A 26743-nucleotide genomic window follows, 5' to 3' on the forward strand; every position below is an offset into this window, starting at 1 on the left:
CCTCCCTTCGCTAACCCTGTTGCTAACCCTCTTCTTAGTCCTCTCGCTAACTTTCCAGTAAATCCTATCGCTAAGCTTCTCGTTAATCCTCTAATTAACCCTCTAGTTAACCCTCCCGTTCACCCTCTCGCTCTCTCTCTCTTCTCGTTAATTCCCGCCTCAGGTCTTGCACTTCGAGTAATTTCTTGCAGCGAGACTTGAGGGCAACGGATGTTAAGTTAATAACAGGTCAAGTTCAAGCTGAAGTCAAGTTCAAGCTGAAGTCAAGTTCAAGCTGAAGTCAAGTTCAAGCTGAAGTCAAGTTCAAGCTGCAATCAACTCCCCCAAGCTGAAGTTCACTAATTAATTTCAAGCTGAAGTTAAATTCATGCTGAAGTCAAGTTCCAACTAAAATCGAAGTCAAAACTGAGATCAAGGAAAACTTAATTGAAGCTGCGGACAAGGTTTAAAACGAGGTAAAAGTCGAGCTGGTCAAGTGGTCAATCTGAGGTCAGTCAAGATTGACTGAAATGAGAAGTCAAACTGATGTCAGAGCCCGGCTCATATACAGCTCAAGCTGTTGGGTAATGTTAAGCTGAAGTAAAAGGTCAGGCTGAGATCGTCATGTTAAGCTCTTATCATAATAGTGGCAAGTTTTAATGTCAGTATACAATTAATGTCAAGGTTAATTAATTCTATTAATTTAACACTATTAAAGGTCAATCTCTATGTTAAAACTCAAAGGTCACACAAGGTCATGCAAGGTCATGGTCATGCAACATGGAGAAACTATTGGAATAACAGGACACTTGAGAGCAAAGAAAGATACCAGAGTGACAGGAATGAGTACGTCAGGTTGAGAAGAGAGGCAGCAGTGAATGAGGTGAGTACAACTGGGTGAGTACATCCCAAGCAAAATCCTCTCAAACAAGGTCAAGTACACTCAAGGCTTATCAAACGCCACACACGCACGCCCAAACAAGGTCAAGTACACTCAAGGCTTATCAAACGCCACACACGCACGCCCAAACAAGGTCAAACACTCTATAGTGATTAATTACTTTCAAACAAGATTAAACAAATTAGGATTTAATCAGTTGAGTATGATCCTTAAGTGGGAAGCTAGTGTGTTCTTAAGGCACTCGGAGAGGCATGCACACTCTTGTCCCAACACACTCACTCCCACACACTCCCACACTCTATCACACTCTCTCACACTCTCCCACACTCTATCACACTTTCTCACACTCTTCCACACTCACCCACACTCTATCACACTTTCTTACACTCTCTCACACTCTCTCACACTCTCCCACACTCTCTCACACTCTCCCACACTCTCCCACACTCTCCCACACTCTCCCACACTCTCCCACACTCTCTCACACTCTCCCACACTCTCCCACACTCTCTCACACTCTCCCACACTCTTCCACACTCTTCCACACTCTTCCACACTCTTCCACACTCTTCCACACTCTCTCACACTCTCCCACACTCTCCCACACTCTCCCACACTCTCCCACACTCTCCCACACTCTCTCACACTCTCCCACACTCTCCCACACTCTCTCACACTCTCCCACACTCTTCCACACTCTTCCACACTCTTCCACACTCTCTCACACTCTCCCACACTCTCCCACACTCTCCCACACTCTCTCACACTCTCCCACACTCTCCCACACTCTCTCACACTCTCCCACACTCTTCCACACTCTTCCACACTCTCCCACACTCTCCCACACTCTCTCACACTCTCTCACACTCTCCCACACTCTCTCACACTCTCCCACACTCTTCCACACTCTTCCACACTCTTCCACACTCTTCCACACTCTTCCACACTCTCCCACACTCTCCCACACTCTCTCACACTCTCCCACACTCTCCCACACTCTCTCACACTCTCCCACACTCTTCCACACTCTCCCACACTCTCCCACACTCTCCCATCCCACACACTCTCCCACACACTCTCCCATCCCACACTGTCACCCACAGTACTAACAATGGATATCTCATTATTCAGTTACATCATATTTTAACAAGGACAATCAACAAATAAAAATGGCATTGGCCAATTTATGGTTTGTCTTTGTGCGATCGTAAAAACCTGACAAACACATTACCACCTAACAATTAAATGTGTTTCCGGGGAATTGTTTTGTACTCACCGAGTTGTGCTTGCGGGGATTGAGCTCTGGCTCTTTGGTCCCGCCTCTCAACTGTCAATCAACTGTGTGTCCCTTTCAGAGTTGATGCATGTGGTATACGAGAAATGTGGTTGACATTGATGCATCTATCCCAGTTTTATCTATCCTCTATCTTCTGTCACCTATCCTTCTTTTGGTCTATCCTCTATCTTCTTTCATCAATCGTCTTTATATTTATCCTCTATCTTCTATGATCTATTCTCTTTTTATCTATCGTCTATTATCTATCTTCTTTTTATCTATCCTATTTCTTCTATCTTCTATCCTATTTTTATCTATCGTCTATCTTCTATCACCTACCCTCTATCTTATATCATCTATCCTCGTTTTATCTATCCTCTATCTTCTATCATCTATCCTCTATTATCTATCCTATATCTTTCAATCTATCCTCCCCCCCCCCCACTCAAGATAGATGGAATCCGAGGGATGATTTTCATCCGGTAAAGGGGATGATTAAAGACCTTGATGACGCTACGGCCTCAACCTATTCCCAGGCTTAAAATAGGTTAGATGACGAGCTTGGGCGATGAGTATGATGAGTATGATGATGATGAGTATGATGATGAGTATGATGATGAGTATGATGATGATGAGTATGATGATGATGAGTATGATGATGAGTGTCTAGTGGACCTAGCAGAACTAGTCATCTTTTATCGACTATCTTCTGTCATCTATCCTTTGAAACAGTCACAACGAGAAGGGGGAAGAGTTTCTTTCACCCTGATGCTCCCTGTTACCTAGCAGTAAATAGGTACCTGGGAGTTGGACAGCTGTTACGGAGCTGCTTCCTGGGGGTGTGTGTGGGTGTGTGAGTGTGTGGAGAACAAAAATACTTAGTTAGTAACAGATGATTGACTGACAATTGAGAGGCGGGCCGAAAGAGCAGAGCTCAACCCCCGCAAGCACAACTAGGTGAATACACACGAGGCCCCACTCACACGTGGCTACACACACGTGGCTACACACACGTGGGTACACACACCACAGCCACACCTGGCCGCCGCCGCCCATATACTGGTCATTATCCCAACATGTAGCGTAGCTGAGTCTAAATCAGTGTGCTTTAGTGAAGGTAGAACACGCTTGGCTAGCGTGAGGACACACCCACTACGCTTGGCTAGCGTGAGGACACACCCACCACGCTTGGCTAGCGTGAGGACACACCCACCACGCTTGGCTAGCGTGAGGACACACCCACTACGCTTGGCTAGCGTGAGGACACACCCACTACGCTTGGCTAGCGTGAGGACACACCCACCACGCTTGGCTAGAGTGAGGACACACCCACTACGCTTGGCTAGCGTGAGGACACACCCACCACGCTTGGCTAGCGTGAGGACACACCCACCACGCTTGGCTAGCGTGAGGACACACCCACTACGCTTGGCTAGCGTGAGGACACACCCACCACGCTTAGCTAGCGTAAGGACACACCCACTACGCTTGGCTAGCGTGAGGACACACCCACTACGCTTGGCTAGCGTGAGGACACACCCACCACGCTTGGCTAGCGTGAGGACACACCCACTACGCTTGGCTAGCGTGAGGACACACCCACTACGCTTGGCTAGCGTGAGGACACACCCACTACGCTTGGCTAGCGTGAGGACACACCCACTACGCTTGGCTAGCGTGAGGACACACCCACCACGCTTGGCTAGCGTGAGGACACACCCACTACGCTTGGCTAGCGTGAGGACACACCCACTACGCTTGGCTAGCGTGAGGACACACCCACTACGCTTGGCTAGCGTGAGGACACACCCACTACGCTTGGCTAGCGTGAGGACACACCCACTACGCTTGGCTAGCGTGAGGACACACCCACCACGCTTGGCTAGCGTGAGGACACACCCACCACGCTTGGCTAGCGTGAGGACACACCCACTACGCTTGGCTAGCGTGAGGACACACCCACTACGCTTGGGTAGCGAGAGGACACACCCACTACGCTTGGCTAGCGTGAGGACACACCCACTACGCTTGGCTAGCGTGAGGACACACCCACTACGCTTGGCTAGCGTGAGGACACACCCACTACGCTTGGCTAGCGTGAGGACACACCCACTACGCTTGGCTAGCGTGAGGACACACCCACTACGCTTGGCTAGCGTGAGGACACACCCACCACGCTTGGCTAGCGTGAGGACACACCCACTACGCTTGGCTAGCGTGAGGACACACCCACTACGCTTGGCTAGCGTGAGGACACACCCACTACGCTTGGCTAGCGTGAGGACACACCCACCACGCTTGGCTAGCGTGAGGACACACCCACCACGCTTGGCTAGCGTGAGGACACACCCACCACGCTTGGCTAGCGTGAGGACACACCCATTACGCTTGGCTAGCGTGAGGACACACTCACCACGCTTGGCTAGCGTGAGGACACACCCACTACGCTTGGCTAGCGTGAGGACACACCCACTACGCTTGGCTAGCGTGAGGACACACCCACCACGCTTGGCTAGCGTGAGGACACACCCACTACGCTTGGCTAGCGTGAGGACACACCCACTACGCTTGGCTAGCGTGAGGACACACCCACTACGCTTGGCTAGCGTGAGGACACACCCACTACGCTTGGCTAGCGTGAGGACACACCCACTACGCTTGGCTAGCGTGAGGACACACCCACTACGCTTGGCTAGCGTGAGGACACACCCACCACGCTTGGCTAGCGTGAGGACACACTTACTACGCTTGGCTAGCGTGAGGACACACCCACTACGCTTGGCTAGCGTGAGGACACACCCACTACGCTTGGCTAGCGTGAGGACACACCCACCACGCTTGGCTAGCGTGAGGACACACCCACCACGCTTGGCTAGCGTGAGGACACACCCACTACGCTTGGCTAGCGTGAGGACACACCCACCACGCTTGGCTAGCGTGAGGACACACCCACTACGCTTGGCTAGCGTGAGGACACACTCACTACGCTTGGCTAGCGTGAGGACACACCCACTACGCTTGGCTAGCGTGAGGACACACCCACTACGCTTGGCTAGCGTGAGGACACACCCACTACGCTTGGCTAGCGTGAGGACACACTTACTACGCTTGGCTAGCGTGAGGACACACCCACTACGCTTGGCTAGCGTGAGGACACACCCACTACGCTTGGCTAGCGTGAGGACACACCCACCACGCTTGGCTAGCGTGAGGACACACCCACCACGCTTGGCTAGCGTGAGGACACACCCACTACGCTTGGCTAGCGTGAGGACACACCCACCACGCTTGGCTAGCGTGAGGACACACCCACTACGCTTGGCTAGCGTGAGGACACACTCACTACGCTTGGCTAGCGTGAGGACACACCCACTACGCTTGGCTAGCGTGAGGACACACCCACTACGCTTGGCTAGCGTGAGGACACACCCACTACGCTTGGCTAGCGTGAGGACACACACCCACCACGCTTGGCTAGCGTGAGGACACACCCACCACGCTTGGCTAGCGTGAGGACACACCCACTACGCTTGTCTAGCGTGAGGACACACCCACCACGCTTGGCTAGCGTGAGGACACACACCCACCACGCTTGGCTAGCGTGAGGACACACCCACTACGCTTGGCTAGCGTGAGGACACACCCACTACGCTTGGCTAGCGTGAGGACACACCCACTACGCTTGGCTAGCGTGAGGACACACACCCACTACGCTTGGCTAGCGTGAGGACACACCCACCACGCTTGGCTAGCGTGAGGACACACCCACCACGCTTGGCTAGCGTGAGGACACACACCCACGGCTTCTACACAGGTGACTTACAGGCGCAGACGACTCTTGTTAGCATGTTTAACCTTCCCCCTTGCCATAGCTCATGGTAAGGCTTCCAGTGTTCCCTGTAACACGACCTGCCAACTGATTTAAAACCGGGTCCACAATTACTGTTGGGTGAAGAAGGTAGAACAGTTACGGATCGGAGCGGAGTCGAACTCAAGGCTCGAACCCAGATGATTGGCTGTGGTGGTGTGGAGCTGCCACTGCGTCACAGGGCTTCGTACTGCATGTTCAGAAGGAGGCGTCAGGCAACGCTGTTCAATAAACACAAAGCTGAACTGCAGTGAACATGCAGAGAAACATGTAAGCGTGACTTATCTACCATACAAGTGTTGCCTGGTGCTCCCAGGGGGCAGCACAGGTAATCCATCCAATCGACAAGCGGATTTATCCATCGACACACCGCGCTTTTGTGCCACGTTGGCCAGGGATTAGAGGCCGCCTCGCCTCCACCCGACGACCGCTCGTACCTGACGACCCCTCCACCCGACGACCGCTCGTACCTGACGACCCCTCCACCCGACGACCGCTCGTACCTGACGACCCCTCCACCCGACGACCGCTCGTACCTGACGACCCCTCCACCCGACGACCGCTCGTACCTGACGACCCCTCCACCCGACGACCGCTCGTACCTGACGACCCCTCCACCCGACGACCGCTCGTACCTGACGACCCCTCCACCCGACGACCGCTCGTACCTGACGACCCCTCCACCCGACGACCGCTCGTACCTGACGACCCCTCCACCCGACGACCCCTCCACCCAACGACCCCTCCACCCGACGACCCCTCCACCCGACGACCCCTACACCCGACGACCCCTCCACCCGACGACCCCTACACCCGACGACCCCTCCACCCAACGACCCCTCCACCCGACGACCCCTCCACCCGACGACCCCTACACCCGACGACCCCTCCACCCGACGACCCCTCCACCCGACGACCCCTCCACCCGACGACCCCTCCACCCGACGAACCCTCCACCTGACGACCGCTCGTACCCGCCCAGCATCTAATGGCCGCTAATTTCTTAAGAATATTTGTCTATTCTGTAGCATGATAACCAGACGGAACTACACAGTCTAACTGGCTTAACAAGAAACATCTTGAAGAATAACATCAGATGTCTTGTTGCTAATCCTTCTAGAAATATATCCTAGTATCCTACTTACTTTATTTTAAGAACTCCAAAACCATTACAGGACCCTTACCGTTGCAGAAGTGGGCAAACATGTGGCTGCTAGAATTCAATCCCAAAATGTTCAGGGTAATGAATACAGAAAAGGGAAAACGAGACCAGCAGACATCTATGCCGCGGGGGAAAGCGGCGTAGATGAATAGGAATGAGAGAGAGAGATATGGGAGTGGGTGTAATTCCAACACCAGCCCCGGAAGCACACATAAACAGGGTAACATCGGCGGCATATGGGACGCTACCAAACATTACAACTTCATTTTAAAATTTGCAAAGCCTATGTTAGACCAATATGCAGCACCAGCATGGTATCTGCACCTTGTCTGGCATAAATCTGTAGGAAACTACATTAGAAATAACGTAGCAGCGACTTAAACATTTCAGGAATTCAGCGACATGCCATCCAACAGACACCAGACAAGTTTCCCATCAACCAGGACGGGGTACAAGGCCACCAAAAGCACAGCATTGGCACTTAAAGACCAGGGGGGCCAGATTCACGAAGCAGTTACGCAAACACTTACAAACCTGTACATCTTTACTCAATCTTTGGCGGCTTTGTTTACAATTATTAAATAGTTAATGAGCTCCGAAGCACCAGGAGGCTGTTTATAACAATAACAACAGTTGAATGGGAAGTTTTCATGCTTGTAAACTGTTTAATATATGTAACCAAAGCCGTCAAAGATTGAAAAAAGATGTACACGTTCGTAAGTACTTGCGTAACTGCTTCGTGAATCTGGCTCCAGGTACCAGCAAGTAGTAGCAACACTGGTACACACACACACACCAGATTGGTGAGAAGATTCACAAGATGCCACTAGACTGGTCCCGGAACTGAGAGGTATGAGTTACGAGAAAAGGCTAAGGGAGCTAAACCTCACGTCCCTGGAAGACAGAAGAGTAAGGGGAGACATGATAACCACCTACAAAATTCTCAGGGAAAATTGACAGAGTGAACAAAAACGAACAAGGGGACACAGGTGAAAACTGAGTACCCAAATGAGCCACAGGGACGCTAGAAAGAAATTTTTCAGTGTCAGAGTAGTTAACGGATGGAATGCATTAGGCAGTGATGTGGTGGAGGCTGACTCCATACACAGTTACAAATGTAGATATGTAGAGCCCAGTAGGCTCAGGAACCTGTACACCAGTTGATAGACAGTTGAGAGGCGGGACCAAAGAGCCAGAGCTCAACCCCCGCAAGCACAACTAGGCGAGTACCAGGTACCAACCAGCAGCAACAACACTATGAACACACCATATCTCACCATCTTCCCAGACGTCACCATCTCCACCACCATCATCATCATCCTACCACCCAGCTTGTCAAGATGTCGTCCATCAAGTCAAACATCATCGATAATAACCCAGTTACTGAAAGAATACAAAAGGTTAGTGCAGCAAGATTAGTGCCACAACTAAGATGATTATACGGAGGAGATATGCTCCCAACATTCAGGATACTAAATGGACAAGGTAGGCAAGAGCTACCATTTTATACTGAGAGGAAGGACAAGTGTTACCGGGAGTTTAGAGAGGCAAATATGTCGAAGAACTGTTAGGAAACTCTCCTACACAGCACGGGGGTTCAACAAGGAGAATGTACTGAAAGACTAAGTTGTAGAAGCCACCTCCTTCCACAACTTTAATGTCAAATTCGACAGAGAACTCGAACGTCAGAATAGTTAAGACGCAACAGGTACAGCAAGGCTGGTACCACTACCAAACAACCATCATACCTCTACCATACAACCATCATACATCTACCATACAACCATCATACCTCTACCATACAACCATCATACCTCTACCATACAACCACCATCAGTAACACACCAAAAAAACATGTTCCTCCCTCTGTTTCTCTCGCCTCTTTTATTCACACTCTCCCTCTCCCCTTCTCTATACCTCCCTCCCTCCCTCTCTCTTCTCCCTCACCCCTCCCTCACACAGCTGTGGTCGCCATAGTGACACAGTGTGGGTGGCTGGCTACCCCATCTCTTACTCTCTCTCTCGCTCTCTCTCTCTCTCTCTCTCTCTCTCTCTCTCTCTCTCTCTCTCTCTCTCTCTCTCTCTCTCTCTCTCTCTCTCTCTCTCTCTCTCTCTCTCTCTCCGTCCTCAGTGTCAGTCGTATCGCATCACTCTCTCCCGTCAATCTCTCCTATTTGTTTTTCTCTACGTATATATGTAAACTAGTATCTCAAAAACTCGGACTGTTAATCTGTATGACTGTCGCTCACTGTCTTTCTGTCTGTCTGCCTGTCTGTCATGACATGGTCCCCTGCAAGGCAGGTGGAGTAGAACCTTTCCCCTCATAAGTCAGTGATCTCTATAAGTTCTCTTATAGAGTTCTCTATAAGTTCTCTTATAGAGTTCTCTATAAGTTCTCTATATAAGTTCTCTATAAGAGAAGTCTATAAGTTCTCTAATAGAGAGATGATAAGCCAAAACTTATAAGTTCAAAATGTCTAGAGGTGAGTGAATGTTTAAGTAAGATCCTCCAGTTTACTGGTGGGGGAACTTATCTACACGACGCAGCTTATATGTAACAAACATGTGCATATGTACATGTGCATACATACTCACAACCACATAACAATGAAACAAATTAACACAAGGCTCAAGTCATCGCAGCCAGATGTCACTAAGCAAATATCACCTAGTAATATTGTTACATTGGACCACTCTAGACTGGCTGGTTGGTTGTGACTGGCTGGTAGGTTGGCTGGTAGGTTGTAACTGGCTGGTAGGTTGTGGTTGAGTGGTAGGTTGTGACTGGCTGGTAGGTTGGCCGGGTAGGTTGTAACTGGCTGGTAGGTTGTGGTTGAGTGGTAGGTTGTGACTGGCTGGTAGGTTGGCCTGGTAGGTTGTAACTGGCTGGCAGGTTGTGAACATGGTCAGTAGTGACGTTACATAACCAGAGGAATGGGGGGGGAGGCGTAACCTCTTACTAAGCATGAACATCAACACACACAAGTCAGTGAACTATCACTGTGCCTTCAGAAAAACTAAGTCCCAACTGGACTGCCAAAAGTCGAAAAACTCTTCTCAAAAGTCAAAGTCCATAATGACCCAAAATATGAAATGAGTCACGAAACTCGCTACTGAAACTAGCGTCCACCATGACTGACCAAGACTTTGGGAAAGTCACTTTCTGGTCTTCAACCGAGAGTCACCATGACTGAAAACCCTGGCAGAGTCAGGACTCTCCTCTCCAGAGTTTAAGCCCACACAGGCCCCAAAATATGACAAAGAGTCCTCAAAACAGCAATTAAAGCATAAGTAACATCACCACAAGAGTTACAATTTGCGAATTTACGTAAAAACATTTATTTTAACGTAAAAACATTTATTTTAACGTAAAAATCCTTATTTTAAGGTTGGTAGGCTGGTAAAAAAAAACACTTACTTTAACTTAAAAACACTTATTTTAATGTAAAAACACTTATTTTAACGTTAAAAACACTTATTTTAACGTAAAAACACTTATTTTAACGTAAAAACAATTATTTTTATGTAAAAACACTTAATGTAAAAACTCTTATTTTAATGTAAAAACACTTATTTTAATTTAAAAAACATTTATTTTAACGTAAAAACACCTATTTTAACGTAAAAACACTTATTTTAACGTAAAAAAAACTTGTTTTAACATAAAAACACTTATTTAACTTAAAAACACTTATTTTAACGTAAAAATACTTATTTTATCTCTGATCCACACAATGATCCTCTGCTTACCTACTAGTAAGAAAACAATAGATAGATATATATACACAAATATAGAGAAAGCGCACACACCTTACGTATGACCGGCTTCAGAACCCAGAGACCAGTGAAGCTGCAGCTTGACCTGGCCGTCTCCAAAGGTCAACTCAACAATGCCAACATTGTACATTCATATAAACCATTCTCGGAGTAACAAAAAGCAAACAAAAAAATCTCTTGAGTAATTTATACACCTCTGGGACATACGTAGAAGTTATACTACACAGAATAAGTATACTAAATATACGTGTACAACAGTAACTAGAAGCTACTAGTCACCTTATAGGTTGGGAACTCTGATATACACACACATATACACACAAGGGCGCCGGTGGCTGACTGGACAGCACGCTGGACGCGTGATCCAGTGGTCGCGGGTTCGATTCCCAGAGCCGGCGAGAAACAATGGGCAGAGTTTCTTTCACCCTAATGCCCCCCTGTTACCTAGCAGTAAATAGGTACCTGGGAGTTAGTCAGCTGTCACGGGCTGCTTCCTGGGGTGTGTTTGTGTGTGGTGTGGGAAAAAAAGTAGTTAGTAACAGTTGGTTGACAGTTGAGAGGTAGGCCGAAAGAGCAGAGCTCAATCCCCGCAAGCACAACTAGGTGAATACAACTAGGTGAATACACACACACACAAACACACACACACAGGTTCATCCCAGCCCAAAGGGAAAAATCCGAGAAGCAAAAGAAGAATCCATGGTATAATAGGGCATGTATGGAAGCAAAAGAACTGAACAAAAGGGCGTGGAGGAACTTCCAGAACACCAGAAAGCAGAGAGAGATACCAGAGAACTAGGAATGAGTATGTCAGGGTGGGAAGAGAAGCAGAGAAAAGTTATGAAAATGATATAGCAAACAAAGCCAAGACCGAACCAAAGCTACTCCACAGCCACATCAGGAGGAAAACAACAATGAAAGAACAGGTAACGAAACTTAGAACAGGCGAGGACAGGTATACAGTGGGACAGGACAGTGGAGTCCCGCAGGGCTCTGTACTCGGTCCTATCTTGTTTCTGATATATGTAAATGATCTCCCGGAGGGTATAGATTCATTTCTCTCAATGTTTGCTGGCGATGCCAAAATTATGAGAAGGATTAAGACAGAGGAGGACTGCTTGAGGCTTCAAGAAGACCTAGACAAGCTGAAGGAATGGTCGAACAAATGGTTGTTAGAGTTTAACCCAACCAAATGTAATGTAATGAAGATAGGTGTAGGGAGCAGGAGGCCAGATACAAGGTATCATCTGGGAGAAGAAATTCTTCAAGAGTCAGAGAGAGAAAAAGACTTGGGGGTTGATATCACACCAGACCTGTCCCCTGCAGCCCATATCAAGAGGATAACATCAGCGGCATATGCCAGGCGGGCCAACATAAGAACGGCATTCAGAAACTTGTGTAAGGAATCATTCAGAACTTTGTATACCACATATGTCAGGTCAATCCTGGAGTATGTAGCCCCAGCTTGGAGTCCATATCTAGTCAAGGATAAGACTAAACTGGAAAAGGTTCAAAGGTTTGCCACCAGACTAGTACCCGAGCTGAGAGGTATGAGCTACGAGGAGAGACTACGGGAATTAAACCTCACTTCGCTGGAAGACAGAAGAGTTAGGGGGGACATGATCACCACATTCAAGATTCTGAAGGGAATTGATAGGGTAGATAAAGACAGTCTATTTAACACAAGGAGCACACGCACAAGGGGACACAGGTGGAAACTGAGTGCCCAAATGAGCCACAGAGATATTAAAAAGAACTTTTTCAGTGTCAGAGTGGTTGACAAATGGAATGCATTAGGAAGTGATGTGGTGGAGGCTGACTCCATACACAGTTTCAAGTGTAGATATGATAGAGCCCAATAGGCTCAGGAACCTGTACACCTGTTGATTGACGGTTGAGAGGCGGGACCAAAGAGCCAGAGCTCAACCCCCGCAAGCACAATTAGATGAGTACAATTAGGTGTGTACACGCAAACACAGGCAAGGGGGGGAGGGAGGGTAGTGAGAGGGGCTACGACGTGCCCACCAAACAAGCAGTTACACACTCCCATACAACACATCATGAAATATAATAATAATAATGCACTACAATACAATAGAATACAATACAATCCAATACACGTGTGTGTATCTAAGAATATTTCAATATAGATCAGCATAAACTTCAATATAGCAGCATATTTTAAATGGTAATAAAGGTACATTGACAATTAAGGTACGAGTTCAGCGTCTCAGGTCTGAACCGGTTAGGCTCGGTCCCGCCAGTCTCTCTCACACACCGTCGGCGCTCCTGGCGGCCTAGACGGACAAGACAGGGCATCCTAAAAACCTCTACGCCTGTCAATGATTCCGGGGATCATCGCGGCCCGATCTCTGACCAGGCCTCCTTGTTGATGGTCTGGTCAACCAGGCTATTCTACGCGGCTGCTCGCAGTCTGACAAGGGAATCGTGGCCTGGTTGATCAGGTGTCCTTACTGTCACAATACCACAGCAAAGATGATCATTACTGAGAGAGAGAGAGAGAGAAAGAGAGAGAGAGAGAGTGAGAGAGAGAGAGAGAGAGAGAGAGAGAGAGAGAGAGAGAGAGAGAGAGAGAGAGAGAGAGAGAGAGAGAGAGAGAGAGAGAGAGAGAGAGAGAGAGAGAGAAAAGACTGAGACCTTGCTAAAATTACCTCAGGAAACTGTCTTCAAGCATTTTCTTAAATCTTCCATAATGAACCTGCTTTCCCCTCTCCTCTTTCTTTCTTTTCCTCCTTATTCTGGCCCCGTTTCTCCACCTTTTTGTGTCTCATTTTTCCCCCTCCTCCTCCTCTCTTCTCGCTCTTCTTCCATTCACCAGTTTCCTTCTAAGATTCATTTATCCATATTAGCAAAAATTCTCACCATGTTTCTGAAGTGTCTTCTAATGAAACTGCTCTTCCCTCCGTTTTCCATCCCATCCTTTCCGTGCCTCGTTCTATCCTCTTTTGTGTCCTCTGTTCCATTTCCTCTCCCTTCCGTGGAACAATTTCTCCAACGAAGGAACCTTTTGGAAAGGAATGTCTCTTACATAGGGGGTATGACCTCCTGGTAGATATAGATATACCCATATATATATATATATATATATATATATATATATATATATATATATATATATATATATATATATATATATATATATATATATATATATACACACACTTTAGGGTACGAGGTTACTTTAGGGTACGAGGTGGTTGGCCCCCCTGATACACAGTCTGCCCACCGCTTTACATCCAGGTCCCCCAATTGTTGCTGAGCGCCCGGGTGCCAACACTGAAGGAACGGTGCCCAGTCATTCCTCACTGTCCAGAAGCTAACCTCACGTTTTACAACAACAATTATACATCTTTCCTCCTCGATTTCTATCTCTCTCTCTCTCTCTCTCTCTCTCTCTCTCTCTCTCTCTCTCTCTCTCTCTCTCTCTCTCTCTCTCTCTCAACTAATCCCATCCCATAACATAGATGACCCCCAACCCATCATGCCCTTGCCCATCTGAGCCCACTCACCTCCTCCCCTCCCCCTCTCCTCTCCCTTCCCCTCTTACACTTCTAATTACTCCCACATAACAAATCTGCTCATCCCCTTCCATCCCTTCCAAATACAGTGTGATGCCTGCCGCTGCCTGTGGCCCACCCATCCCTCTCCTTCCCCATCCCACGCCTGCCTCTCCCTTACTCTGGGAGTCTGGAAGTATAATCTGCCCACATAATGATCTCCAGAGGGGAAACATCGCCTGCTGGAGAAGAAGAAGAAAAAAGACATTCGTATCTTCTTAGTCAAAATTAATATTATTATCTATATAAATAAAAATGGAAATGTTCGTTTGTGCAAAACCGCTAATCTTCGAAAGTTGTTCACCGATTGCTTTGAAATTGTTGACCAGACCACACACTAGAAGGTGAAGGGACGACGACGTTTCAGTTCGTCCTGGACCATTCTCACAATCGACTTGAGAATGGTCCAGGACGGACCGAAACGTCGTCGTCCCTTTACTCTCTAGTGTGTGGTCTGGTCAACATAATTTAGCCACGTTATTGTGACTCATCGCCTGCTTTGATATTTTCACACAACGTTCCATTCGCTTCCGAACAGGTTTTTATATATACATATTATATAGATGTCACGTCTGTGGCGGTAAAAAAAAATGCTTTTTCTGAAAAACTGAGTTTTTCATGTGTTTTTCATGTGAGGGGAAATCTTCAAAACCTCATTACCGATTCTTTTGAAATTTTGACACAACGTTGCATTCGAATTGGCGCGTGTTTCTATATACCTACTATATACATGCCTCACCTGTGACAGGAAAAAACATGCTTTTTTTTTAAACAGCGCCATCTGTTGGACGTAAGAGCAACACACGCTGTAATCTCCGAAAGTTCTTCGCCGATTGATTTGAAATTTTGACACAACCTTCCATAAGAATATGCGCGTACTTCTATATACCTACTATATTGATGCCACACCTGTGACAGGTATCATCATTTTTTTTTAAACAACGCCATCTGTTGCACGTAATAGCAAAACACGCTATACTAAACGTGTTACGATTCCATTTCAATGCTTCCGATTGCATTGACAAAGTGAATTTTCATAGATTTCGAGTTATTTTCATTTTGATTTAATTGTTTTGTGTGGCACTGCATTGGAATTGAGCTGTGTTGTTTACCATACCGTTCATTTCGTAAGTATAAGTATAGATGCCACACCTGTGACAGGTAAAAACATGTTTAAAAAAAACAGCGCCATCTGTTGCATGTAAGAGCAGCACACGCTATATTACATATATTACAATTCCATAGCAATGTTTCCAATTTCACTGATAAATTTAATTTTCATAGATTTCGATTTATTTTCATTTTTGATGTAATTGTTTTGTGTGACATTGCTTTGAAATTGAGCTGTGTTGCTTACCATACCGTTCATTTCCTGAGAATAGTTTATTTTTTATTTTTTTTTATTTTTTCATTTCGTTATTTAACTGTTTTTTTATATTACAGTGATGGACGCATCAGATCATTTGATGTTCTCAATTTTTTATGGGAACATCAGATCATTTAGTAATGCATCAGTTGAGGGAGTGGGGAATGGTGGGGGAGGACGAAGGGATGGGGGGAGTGGAGAATGGTGAGGAGGACGAGGGGACAAGGGAGTGGGGGATGGTGGGGAGGACGAGGGGATGGGGGAAAAGGTAGAGAAGACGAGGGGACAGGGAAATGGGAGACGGTGTGGAGGACGAGGGGACGGTGGAGTGGGGGATGGTGGGAAGGACAAAGGGCCAGGAGAGGGAAGAATGGTGGGGAAGACGAGGGGGCAGTGGAAGGGGTAATGGTGGGGAGGACGAGGGGACAGGGGAAGGGGTAATGGTGGGGAGGACGAGGGGACAGGGGAAGGGGTAATGGTGGGGAGGACGAGGGGACAGGGGAAGGGGTAATGGTGGGGAGGACGAGGGGACAGGGGAAGGGGTAATGGTGGGGAGGACGAGGGGACAGGGGAAGGGGTAATGGTGGGGAGGACGAGGGGACAGGGGAAGGGGTAATGGTGGGGAGAACTGGGAGACAGGGGAAGATTGCTGAGCCACAGCAACGCGTGGCCGGGTACAGCTAGTGAGATTATATATAACCTGGGATTCGCTGTCATAGCATGTCGTGGATCATATGGGTTAAGGCGCATGTGTGTGGGAGAGTTTTATTCCCAGGACGCTGATGGTTCGATCCCAACCATCAATAATTTTCTCATAGCTATAGAGAATGTTAATGTTATTTCCTCGTGTTGTCCTATTTTGGAGTTTGTTCTTCAGTAATTATTATTGTATCGTTATTTAGCGAGAAGGTTTGGTCATGAACACATGGATAAAGTGAGAGAGGAGAGAATATTCCGGGCTCGAGTTAATTTGAGTGAGAGATAAAATGAACGACACTCTATGAGAAAGAATGTGAGTGGTGAGTGAGGTGAAGTGAGTACTTGGTTATTGTCTTAAACAATGTATTAGAGGCGTTGAATACCTCTTGATGAGTGACGACGAGTAATGGTGTGGAGGATTTCATGGTGTGGTGGTGGTGGTTGACGGTGGTGCTGGTTGACGGTGGTGGTGGTTGACGGTGGTGCTGGTTGACGGTGGTGCTGGTTGACGGTGGTGCTGGTTGACGGTGGTGCTGGTTGACGGTGGTGGTGGTTGACGGTGGTGCTGGTTGACGGTGGTGCTGGTTGACGGTGGTGCTGGTTGACGGTGGTGCTGGTTGACGGTGGTGCTGGTTGACGGTGGTGGTGGTTGACGGTGGTGCTGGTTGACGGTGGTGGTGGTTGACGGTGGTGCTGGTTGACGGTGGTGCTGGTTGACGGTGGTGCTGGTTGACGGTGGTGGTGGTTGACGGTGGTGCTGGTTGACGGTGGTGGTGGTTGACGGTGGTGCTGGTTGACGGTGGTGCTGGTTGACGGTGGTGCTGGTTGACGGAGGTGCTGGTTGACGGTGGTGCTGGTTGACGGTGGTGGTGGTTGACGGTGGTGCTGGTTGACGGTGGTGGTGGTTGACGGTGGTGCTGGTTGACGGTGGTGGTGGTTGACGGTGGTGCTGGTTGACGGTGGTGGTGGTTGATGGTGGTGCTGGTTGACGGTGGTGCTGGTTGACGGTGGTGCTGGTTGACGGTGGTGGTGGTTGACGTTGGTGCTGGTTGACGGTGGTGCTGGTTGACGGTGGTGCTGGTTGACGGTGGTGGTGGTTGACGGTGGTGCTGGTTGACGGTGGTGCTGGTTGACGGTGGTGGTGGTTGATGGTGGTGCTGGTTGACGGTGGTGCTGGTTGACGGTGGTGGTGGTTGACGTTGGTGCTGGTTGACGGTGGTGCTGGTTGACGGTGGTGCTGGTTGACGGTGGTGCTGGTTGACGGTGGTGCTGGTTGACGGTGGTGCTGGTTGACGGTGGTGCTGGTTGACGGTGGTGCTGGTTGACGGTGGTGCTGGTTGACGGTGGTGGTGGTTGACGGTGGTGCTGGTTGACGGTGGTGCAGGTTGACGGTGGTGCTGGTTGACGGTGGTGCTGGTTGACGGTGGTGCTGGTTGACGGTGGTGCTGGTTGACGGTGGTGCTGGTTGACGGTGGTGGTGGTTGACGGTGGTGCTGGTTGACGGTGGTGCAGGTTGACGGTGGTGCTGGTTGACGGTGGTGCTGGTTGACGGTGGTGCAGATTGACGGTGGTGCTGGTTGACGGTGGTGCTGGTTGACGGTGGTGGTGGTTGACGGTGGTGCTGGTTGACGGTGGTGCAGGTTGACAGTGGTGCAGGTTCTCCGTGATGATGATTATGATGATAGGGGATGATAATGCTGCATCACAGCATACCGGCAGCATCCACCTGCCGCAGCTGATGGCGCCAGAAGAAGACCCCACCACCACCACCACCACCACCACCAGCACCACCACCACCACCACCACCACCACCACCACCACCACCACCACCACCACCACCACCACCACCACCACCACCACTCAACCTTACCACATAATTAATGTTATATATTTATGATATGATTAACAACACCATTCTCAGCACCATCGTGAATCGTCCAGACACAGTGAAAAATACGGCAATAATCACACACACCGACGACCGTAGGCGGCTTGGTGTGCTTGAGGCCGTGTTCACTAGGGAGTTGACACCGGTAATCAACATCCAGATGAATTCGACTTCGAGCATACAGGTGTTTGATGGTCCTCCATTGACCCAGAGGGAAGATGTAAGACCTGGCGGACTGCTAGAAGCCGGAGGCAGGCAACAATTACCTCACCCTATCCTTCGCCGCTCCCTTCGATTAAGGGGGCAAGGTAAATCGTAGAATGAGGTGTACCCACACATATAAATGTCTAGAGTTCTCCTTGTAAGGCGGGCCCCGCTCCTGTGCCAGGTAAGTCTACTACGGGCTCACCATAGCCCGTGCTACTTTGAACTTGTTCCGAATAGCTGAATCTATAACAACTTGTAAGGTACACGGGAGACATCTCCCGTTACGCAGGGTGCAGTTGCACCTCCACAGATCTCCAGTATCAGCTTTTGATACTGGTAATGGCTCAAAAGGGCCACCACTTACGGGCTATTCATGCCCGTGCCACCTTTAGGGTGGCTTAATCTTCATCAATCAATCAATTGGACACATTCACGAGAGACATCTCCCGTCACGCAGGGTGCAGTCGCACCTCCACAGATCTCCAGTATCAGCTCTTGATACTGGTAATGGCTCAAAAGGGCCACCACTTACGGGCTATACATGCCCGTGCCACCTCTTGGGTGGCTTAATCTTTATCAATCAATCTATCAATCTTGTAAGGAATCTAATGTTCTTCCACTGAGCTACACCTCCGTAAGCGCCACACACACACAAAGGCGTGCTCCTGTGCTGCTGTGCCACTACGGGCTCACCATAGCTGTGCCAGTGCACCAAAGTGTGTCCTCCTGAACACGTCACATTGTTGACGAAACGTCGGACAATACAAATGGCAAGATTAAGTGATCTAGTGTTGCTTCACCCTCCAGATGGTAGAAGATATTTGTGAAGAATGGAAAATATCCAAAAGAAAATGAATAATAGTCACAATGCTGTATATCAGAGAAGACCTGCTCCAAAACTATGCTGGAGCTCCAAATATATGCTGGACCATTTTATTTCAGGAACTACTGCATGGCTTCTCAGCGTGGAGTGGAGTGACCTTACTGGCCTGCGTCAGCCGGGGGTCATGACCTTTCCTGCGTGCAAAATTTAGGCTTTTCTCCTAATTCATTGTGACTGGCTTGTCTCTCTTCCTTTATGTCTGTTTAATGCATGACTTTTTCCCCAGTTACTTCAGCGTCTTTGTCTAGTTTAAGATATCTTGCTCTTTCTCTCTCTCCCTCTCTCTCTCTCTCTCTCTCTCTCTCTCTCTCTCTCTCTCTCTCTCTCTCTCTCTCTCTCTCTCTCTCTCTCTCTCTCTCTCTCTCTCACCCCAGAATGATGAGTGTGGCAACGAAGCCGAAAATCTTTAATTACCTTATACTCTCTCGAGATAATTTTACCTCAAACTCCATCACGATCCCTCACTTTCTCTCCTCCCTCTACCTTCATTCTCCATCTTCCTCCTTCACTTTACCTCCCTCTCTCTACCTCCATTCGCCATCTTCTTCTCTTTCTCTCCCCATATCTTCCTTCACTCTCAATCACCCACTGAGCTTTAAATCTTTAAAGAGAAAGAGGCTGAGTTTGTTGATGAAACCGTCGGCCATATTGGAGCTCCTGAGCGAGCGCAAGGCTACGACACTGCCTCCTTCTGACTGATGTCAACAATTATCTTCATTTTCGTTGCTCCATTTCTCGTATCAATGCGAACCATTTAATGTCTTCGCTGTAATGTGTCTCTCATTTCGAAATAAAAGATACGAACAGATCATATTTTGAGTCCTGGTCAGGTCCCGACCACCCTCCCACACCCATCACCACCCTTCCACACCCTCCCACACCCATCACCACCCTTCCACACCCATCACCACCCTCCCACACCCATCACCACCCTTCCACACCCATCACCACCCTCCCACACCCATCACCACCCTTCCACACCCATCACCACCCTCCCACACCCATCACCACCCTCCCACACCCATCACCACCCTTCCACACCCATCACCACCCTCCCACACCCATCACCACCCTCCCACACCCATCACCACCCTCCCACACCCATCACCACCTCCCACACCCATCACCACCCTCCCACACCCATCACCACCCTCCCACACCCATCACCACCCTCCCACACCCATCACCACCTCCCACACCCATCATCACCCTCCCACACCCATCACCACCCTCCCACACCCATCACCACCTCCCACACCCATCACCACCCTCCCACACCCATCACCACCTCCCACACCCATCACCACCTCCCACACCCATCATCACCCTCCCACACCCATCACCACCTCCCACACCCATCATCACCCTCCCACACCCATCATCACCCTCCCACACCCATCACCACCCTCCCACACCCATCACCACCCTCCCACACCCATCACCACCCTCCCACACCCATCACCACCTCCCACACCCATCACCACCCTCCCACACCCATCACCACCTCCCACACCCATCACCACCTCCCACACCCATCACCACCTCCCACACCCATCACCACCCTCCCACACCCATCACCACCCTCCCACACCCATCACCACCTCCCACACCCATCACCACCCTCCGACAATCAGGCAACAAAAATCAGGCAAGAGAAGAGATGGACAGACTGCATATTTTTGGATATCCAGAAAGCATTTGACACAGTACCATAAAAGAGACTAGTGCACAAACTGGAGATGCAGGAAGGAATGAAAGAGAAGGTGCTCCATTGGACATGGGAGTACCTAAGCAACAGAAGACAGCGAGTCACTGATGGGGTGAGGTCTCAGAGTGGCGAGGCGTCACCAGTGGAGTGATATTCGATTGAGTGTTTTAGCTGCTAAAGAAAAACAGATTTGAAATTAAATTCCTATGGATACCATCACATGTTGGCATCTCAAAGCATGACACAGTTGACATACTTGCAAAGACAGCCTGTAGAAAATCAATGGTAGAAAATGTTATAGGCGTTTCATTAGCAGTCACAAAGAGAATACTTTAACATATCTAATGGAATCTTACTTACCCTAACAAATTCACAAAGACCTGAAAGTTGTAGCATTAAATATTATGATAAATATCGTGAGGAGACATTCACATATGGGACTAATAGAACAAGAACCCGGCAATGTGATGTTATAGTGGCCAGAATACGCCTGGGATGTAGACGTATCTGGCAGCTTTCTCAAAACCCAAATGTCGAGTACACAATGTGTCAACTTTGTGAAAGAGAAAACATGCACTCTCTTGAACATTATATTGTAGAATGTCCCATATTGACTGACTTTCGCCTCCTGGGCTAAGGTATGCTGAACTCTTAATTACTATATGAGTACTGGAACACTTGATGATATATTGGACTTGTACCCAAGATTGACCATGTAATGTATCAATTATACAATGTATGTGATGTAACTCATCAGCTTGTAAAAGCTTTTACAGAGCTTGTAAAAAGCTTGTAACCTGAGCTTGTAAAAGCATCTTAATCACCTTCAGTGGTTAAGTGCTTAATAACACGTTAGTTTCTATATCGGCTATCTTACCCTGTCAGAGTAGGAGAGGCATATATATATATATATATATATATATATATATATATATATATATATATATATATATATATATATATGTCGTACCTAGTAGCCAGAACGCACTTCTCAGCCTACTATGCAAGGCCCGATTTGCCTAATAAGCCAAGTTTTCATGAATTAATTGTTTTTCGTCTACCTAACCTACCTAACCTAACCTAACCTAACTTTTCCTGCTACCTAACCTAACCTAACCTATAAAGATAGGATAGGTTAGGTTAGGTAGGGTTGGTTAGGTTCGGTCATATATCTACGTTAATTTTAACTCCAATAAAAAAAATTGACCTCAAACATAATGAAATGGGTAGCTTTATCATTTCATAAGAAAAAAAATTGAGAAAATATATTAATTCAGGAAAACTTGGGTTATTAGGTAAATCGGGCCTTGCATAGTAGGCTGAGAAGTGCGTTCTGGCTACTAGGTACGACATATATATATATATATATATATATATATATATATATATATATATATATATATATATATATATATATATATATATATATATATATATATATATATATAATGGAAATGTTCGTTTGTGCAAAACCATTAATCTCCGAAAGTTCTTCACCAATTGCATTGAAATTTTCCCACAACGTTTCATTCACATCAGAGCGGGTTTTTATATACATATTATATAGATGTAACGTCGGTAACGGAAAAAAAAACATGCTTCTTTTGAAAAACTGTGTTTTTCATGTGATGGAAATCTTCGAAACCTCTACCGATTTCTTTGAAATTTTGACACAACGTTGCATTCGAATAGACGCGTGATTTTATATACCTATTATATACATGCCTCACCTGTGACAGGAAAAAACAGACTTTTTTGAAAAACAGCGCCATCTGTTGCACGTAAGAGTAACACATGCTATATACTAAATATGTTACGATTGTATTTCAATGTTTCCGATTGCATTGATATTTTGAATTTTCATAGATTTCAATTTATTTTAATTTTGATTTAATTGTTTTGTGCGACATTGCATTGGAATTGTTTACCATACCATTCATTTCGTGAGTATTGTTTATTTTTTTCATTTTTTTTATTTTTTTCATTTAGTTTTTAACTGTTCTTATTTTTCAGTGATGGGAACATCAGGTCATTTGATGTTCCCAATTTGCTGATGGGAACATCAGATCATTTGGGAATGCATCCGACGAGGGAGTAGGTAATGGTGGGGAGGACGAAGGAAGGGGGATTGGGGAATGGTGTGGAGAACGAGGGGTCGGTGGGGTGGGGGATGGTGGGGAGGACAAGGGGATGGAGGAGTGGGGAATGGTTACGAGGAAAGGCTGCGTGAACTGCACCTCACGTCGCAGGAAGACAGAAGAGCTTGGGGAGACATGATCACCACATACAAAACTCTCAGGGGGAATTGACAGGGTAGATAACAATGCATTATTTAACACGGGTGGTACACTCACAAAGGGACACAGGTGGAAGCTGAGTGCCCAAATGAGCCACAGAGACATTAGAAAAAACTTTTTCAGTGTCAGAGTTGTTAGTAAATAGAATGCATTAGACTGTCATGTGGTGGAGGCTGACTCCATATACAATTTCATATGTAGATGTGATAGAGCTTGAGAAGTTCTGGAATCTGTTCACCAGCAAATTGATGGCTGAGAGGCGCGACCAAAGAGCCGAAGCTCAACCCCCGCAAGCACAAATAGGTGAATACAAATAGGTGAGTACAAATAGGTAAGTACAACTATATGAGTACACCCTTCCTCATCCCCCTCGCACAAGACAGTACATATATGACTTATTGCTTACAGTCACTATTTGGCTTATTAATAAGTACATATGTAGTATATGCCAAGTTATATTTGATTTTTAAGGTACAAACTCTTCCTATTGATTTGCTAAACACCAGTTTCAATATTAGGAATTTCATTTTCAGTTTTATTAAACAATAGAGATTTTATACAAAATTTGACAATACCCTGAGTTACTTTACAATTTATTTAAATATTTTAGTTTTGTTTTATTATTTTTATAAAACTATAATATCAGTATAGGTATAGGTTAAGTACTAATTGTAATTAGGAAGCAATAAGATGCTTATCTTAACATACTAAGAAGATTAGGTTAGGTCGGTGTTTTCTATTCAGCTTTTCAAGGTAAACTTAAATATTCACAATAAATTAGTATGTCACATATGCACTTATTAATAAGTCAAATATTGACTATAAGCAAGTGCGAGAACGGGTTGCATCCCCCACCGGGCCCAATCACTTGGGCTGGACGGTAGAGTGACGGTCTCGCTTCATTCAGGTCGGCGTTCAATCCCCGACCGTCCACAAGTGGGTGTGTCCACCATTCCTTCCCCCCCGTCCCATCCTTATACTGATCCTCACCCGCCATTATCCTCCCTCACCCTCCTCAATCCTCTCTCACCGACAACCACCCCCCCCCCCCACACCCTCCATCACCTTCCATCACCCTCCACCACCTCTCCCTCACCACTACCCTCCCTCACTCCCTCACATCCCCTCACCCTCCTTCACACCCCCCTCACTCTCTCTCCCTCTCCCTCATCTTCCACTGAACCTCTGCCTCCCCCCCCATCACATTTAATACCACACTCCGCAATACTCTTTCTCAGTTTTCTTTCTTGTTTCTTTGTTCTCTGTAAACTTTCATTACAGCTCCTCTCTTCCTCTTCCTTCCCTTCCTTGTCTTCCCTCCCATCCTTCTTCACTCAAATATCTTAATCTTACTCTCTCCCTCCGTTTCTCTCTCTCTCTCTCTCTCTCTCTCTCTCTCTCTCTCTCTCTCTCTCTCTCTCTCTCTCTCTCTCTCTCTCTCTCTCTCTCTCTCTCTCTCTCTCTCTCCCCCTCTCCCCTTATCACCACACGACCGTCATATTGTCCTGGCGGCCCAAGTCCTATAATGCCTTAATAACGAAGTTTTTCTTGTAACGAAGTTCATTGAAAGAAGTTATGTGGTGTAGGGGCGGCGTGATGTTTGTTAATGTGAGGAGGAGGAGGAGGAGGAGGACACCAGGGGGTAGCAGGAACACGAGGCAGAGGAGGAAGGAGAAAGGTTTACCTAACAATACTTCCCTAACAGTGTCCACAGGGAAGTGAGGTGTAGCTCTTCATGCCCCGCCTGGTAGCCGTCTTGTGCCCGTTGTGATTTAATTTAACTATTGTGACGTTTAAATATATTGTTGAACGTGTCCTTAAAGCTGTGGATGGAGGTGGTTTCCACACCTTCTTTTAATGCATTCCAAATGTTTTGTCCACCTGTATAAGGTATGAGTATTTCCTTACATTTCCTCGACTAGTTTCTTGTTCCAGCCTCCACCTGTGTCGTCTCCTCCCTGGTGTGTTGTATTTGAACTCTCCTGATGTTGGAGAACCTGTCGGAAGTGAGCTAGAAGATGTGATGGAGGGTGAGGAGTATTAGGGAAGAAGATGGGTTGTGGGTGTGTGATTATACCAAACCTAACCCGTCCTCTCACTAAGGCAGGTATAGTACGCTGAGGATACAATTGAATGGTAGTGTCAATATAAGCTTTGGAACTATACGTTTGTCAAGGTAAGGGGCATCAACCTCGATAGTTCAGGTTGTTTCATTCATTTGTATATATACTGGACTTGTACAGCTCAGTACAAGCCTTCAATACGTACACTTGTCACACTGTGAGGACCACCTGGCTAAAACTTGTCTGATATACACTGTATTTACCTGATTACCCCCAACCCAACACTGAGAGTACAGGACGAGGTCAACGGGTCCCCTCACCAGCCTAAATTGATTCACAGTATATGCCCTTTTGTTCTCACTTTACCTTGTCTCAGATGATACTAAGCTGTACCTTAGCGAAACATGTAAAAATAATCAGTAAATATACAAAATAAACTTTGGAGAATTATTTTTTAACTTTCCCAGTGAAGATGACCCCAAGAAATATAGAAAATATAGGTAGTTTAAAAATGACCGCATGTAAATACAGTTTCCAAGAAACTGCCAATGTATAAATAGCGTAGCGTCAGGCAAGTAAATATATAACCGGTAAATTAAATAATACCGAGATAAAGAGACAACACACTTTGCCTCAATATGTAATATTTACTGAGGGAGATAAAATAATCACGAGGGGGAGATAGTGCTACACCAATATGACTGTAGAGAACTTGGAAAGGATTTCAGGACAGGATAGTTACTGGGATATGATGCCGGAGGGAAAGAATGGTGTTCAATCTCTCGGACCATCGTATATCAAACCCCTTAACCCTGAAACAAAAGACCAATGGATTTGTTCCTTTGGTCTCTTGTTTCAGGGATGAGGTTCGACCAAAGTTCCTCCAAGACGAAACCACCCGTACTCAAACAACAAGAGACACATTGTATCATGCAACGAACGTTCTTACAACGTCATACAACCCCGAAACCACAACTAAATGACAACTTACACCCAGACACCAAGATGGCACAAAAATGTTCACAATTTGATCCCCAGTGTTGACCAGAAACAAGGAAGGGGGGGGGGGTGGAGATTGAACAACTGCTGCC

At 47.0% G+C, this 26743-nt stretch overlaps 2 protein-coding genes across 2 annotated transcripts in view; one reads left to right on the forward strand and one right to left on the reverse strand.

The window, feature by feature from the left end:
- The window catches only part of LOC123768862 (glutamate-gated chloride channel), a 183858-nt gene that overhangs the window by 62508 nt on the left and 94607 nt on the right, over positions 1-26743 (reverse strand). The gene's annotated exons all lie outside the window — the stretch shown is intronic.
- LOC123754355 (uncharacterized) lies at positions 2709-7013 on the forward strand. Its single transcript, XM_045736695.2, has 2 exons — positions 2709-2909; positions 6420-7013. The coding sequence occupies exons 1-2, from the start codon at positions 2709-2711 to the stop codon at positions 7011-7013; spliced, it is 795 nt and encodes a 264-aa protein (XP_045592651.2).

This window comes from Procambarus clarkii, chromosome 1 (genome assembly GCF_040958095.1).
Source record: "Procambarus clarkii isolate CNS0578487 chromosome 1, FALCON_Pclarkii_2.0, whole genome shotgun sequence".
Taxonomy (NCBI): domain Eukaryota; kingdom Metazoa; phylum Arthropoda; class Malacostraca; order Decapoda; family Cambaridae; genus Procambarus; species Procambarus clarkii.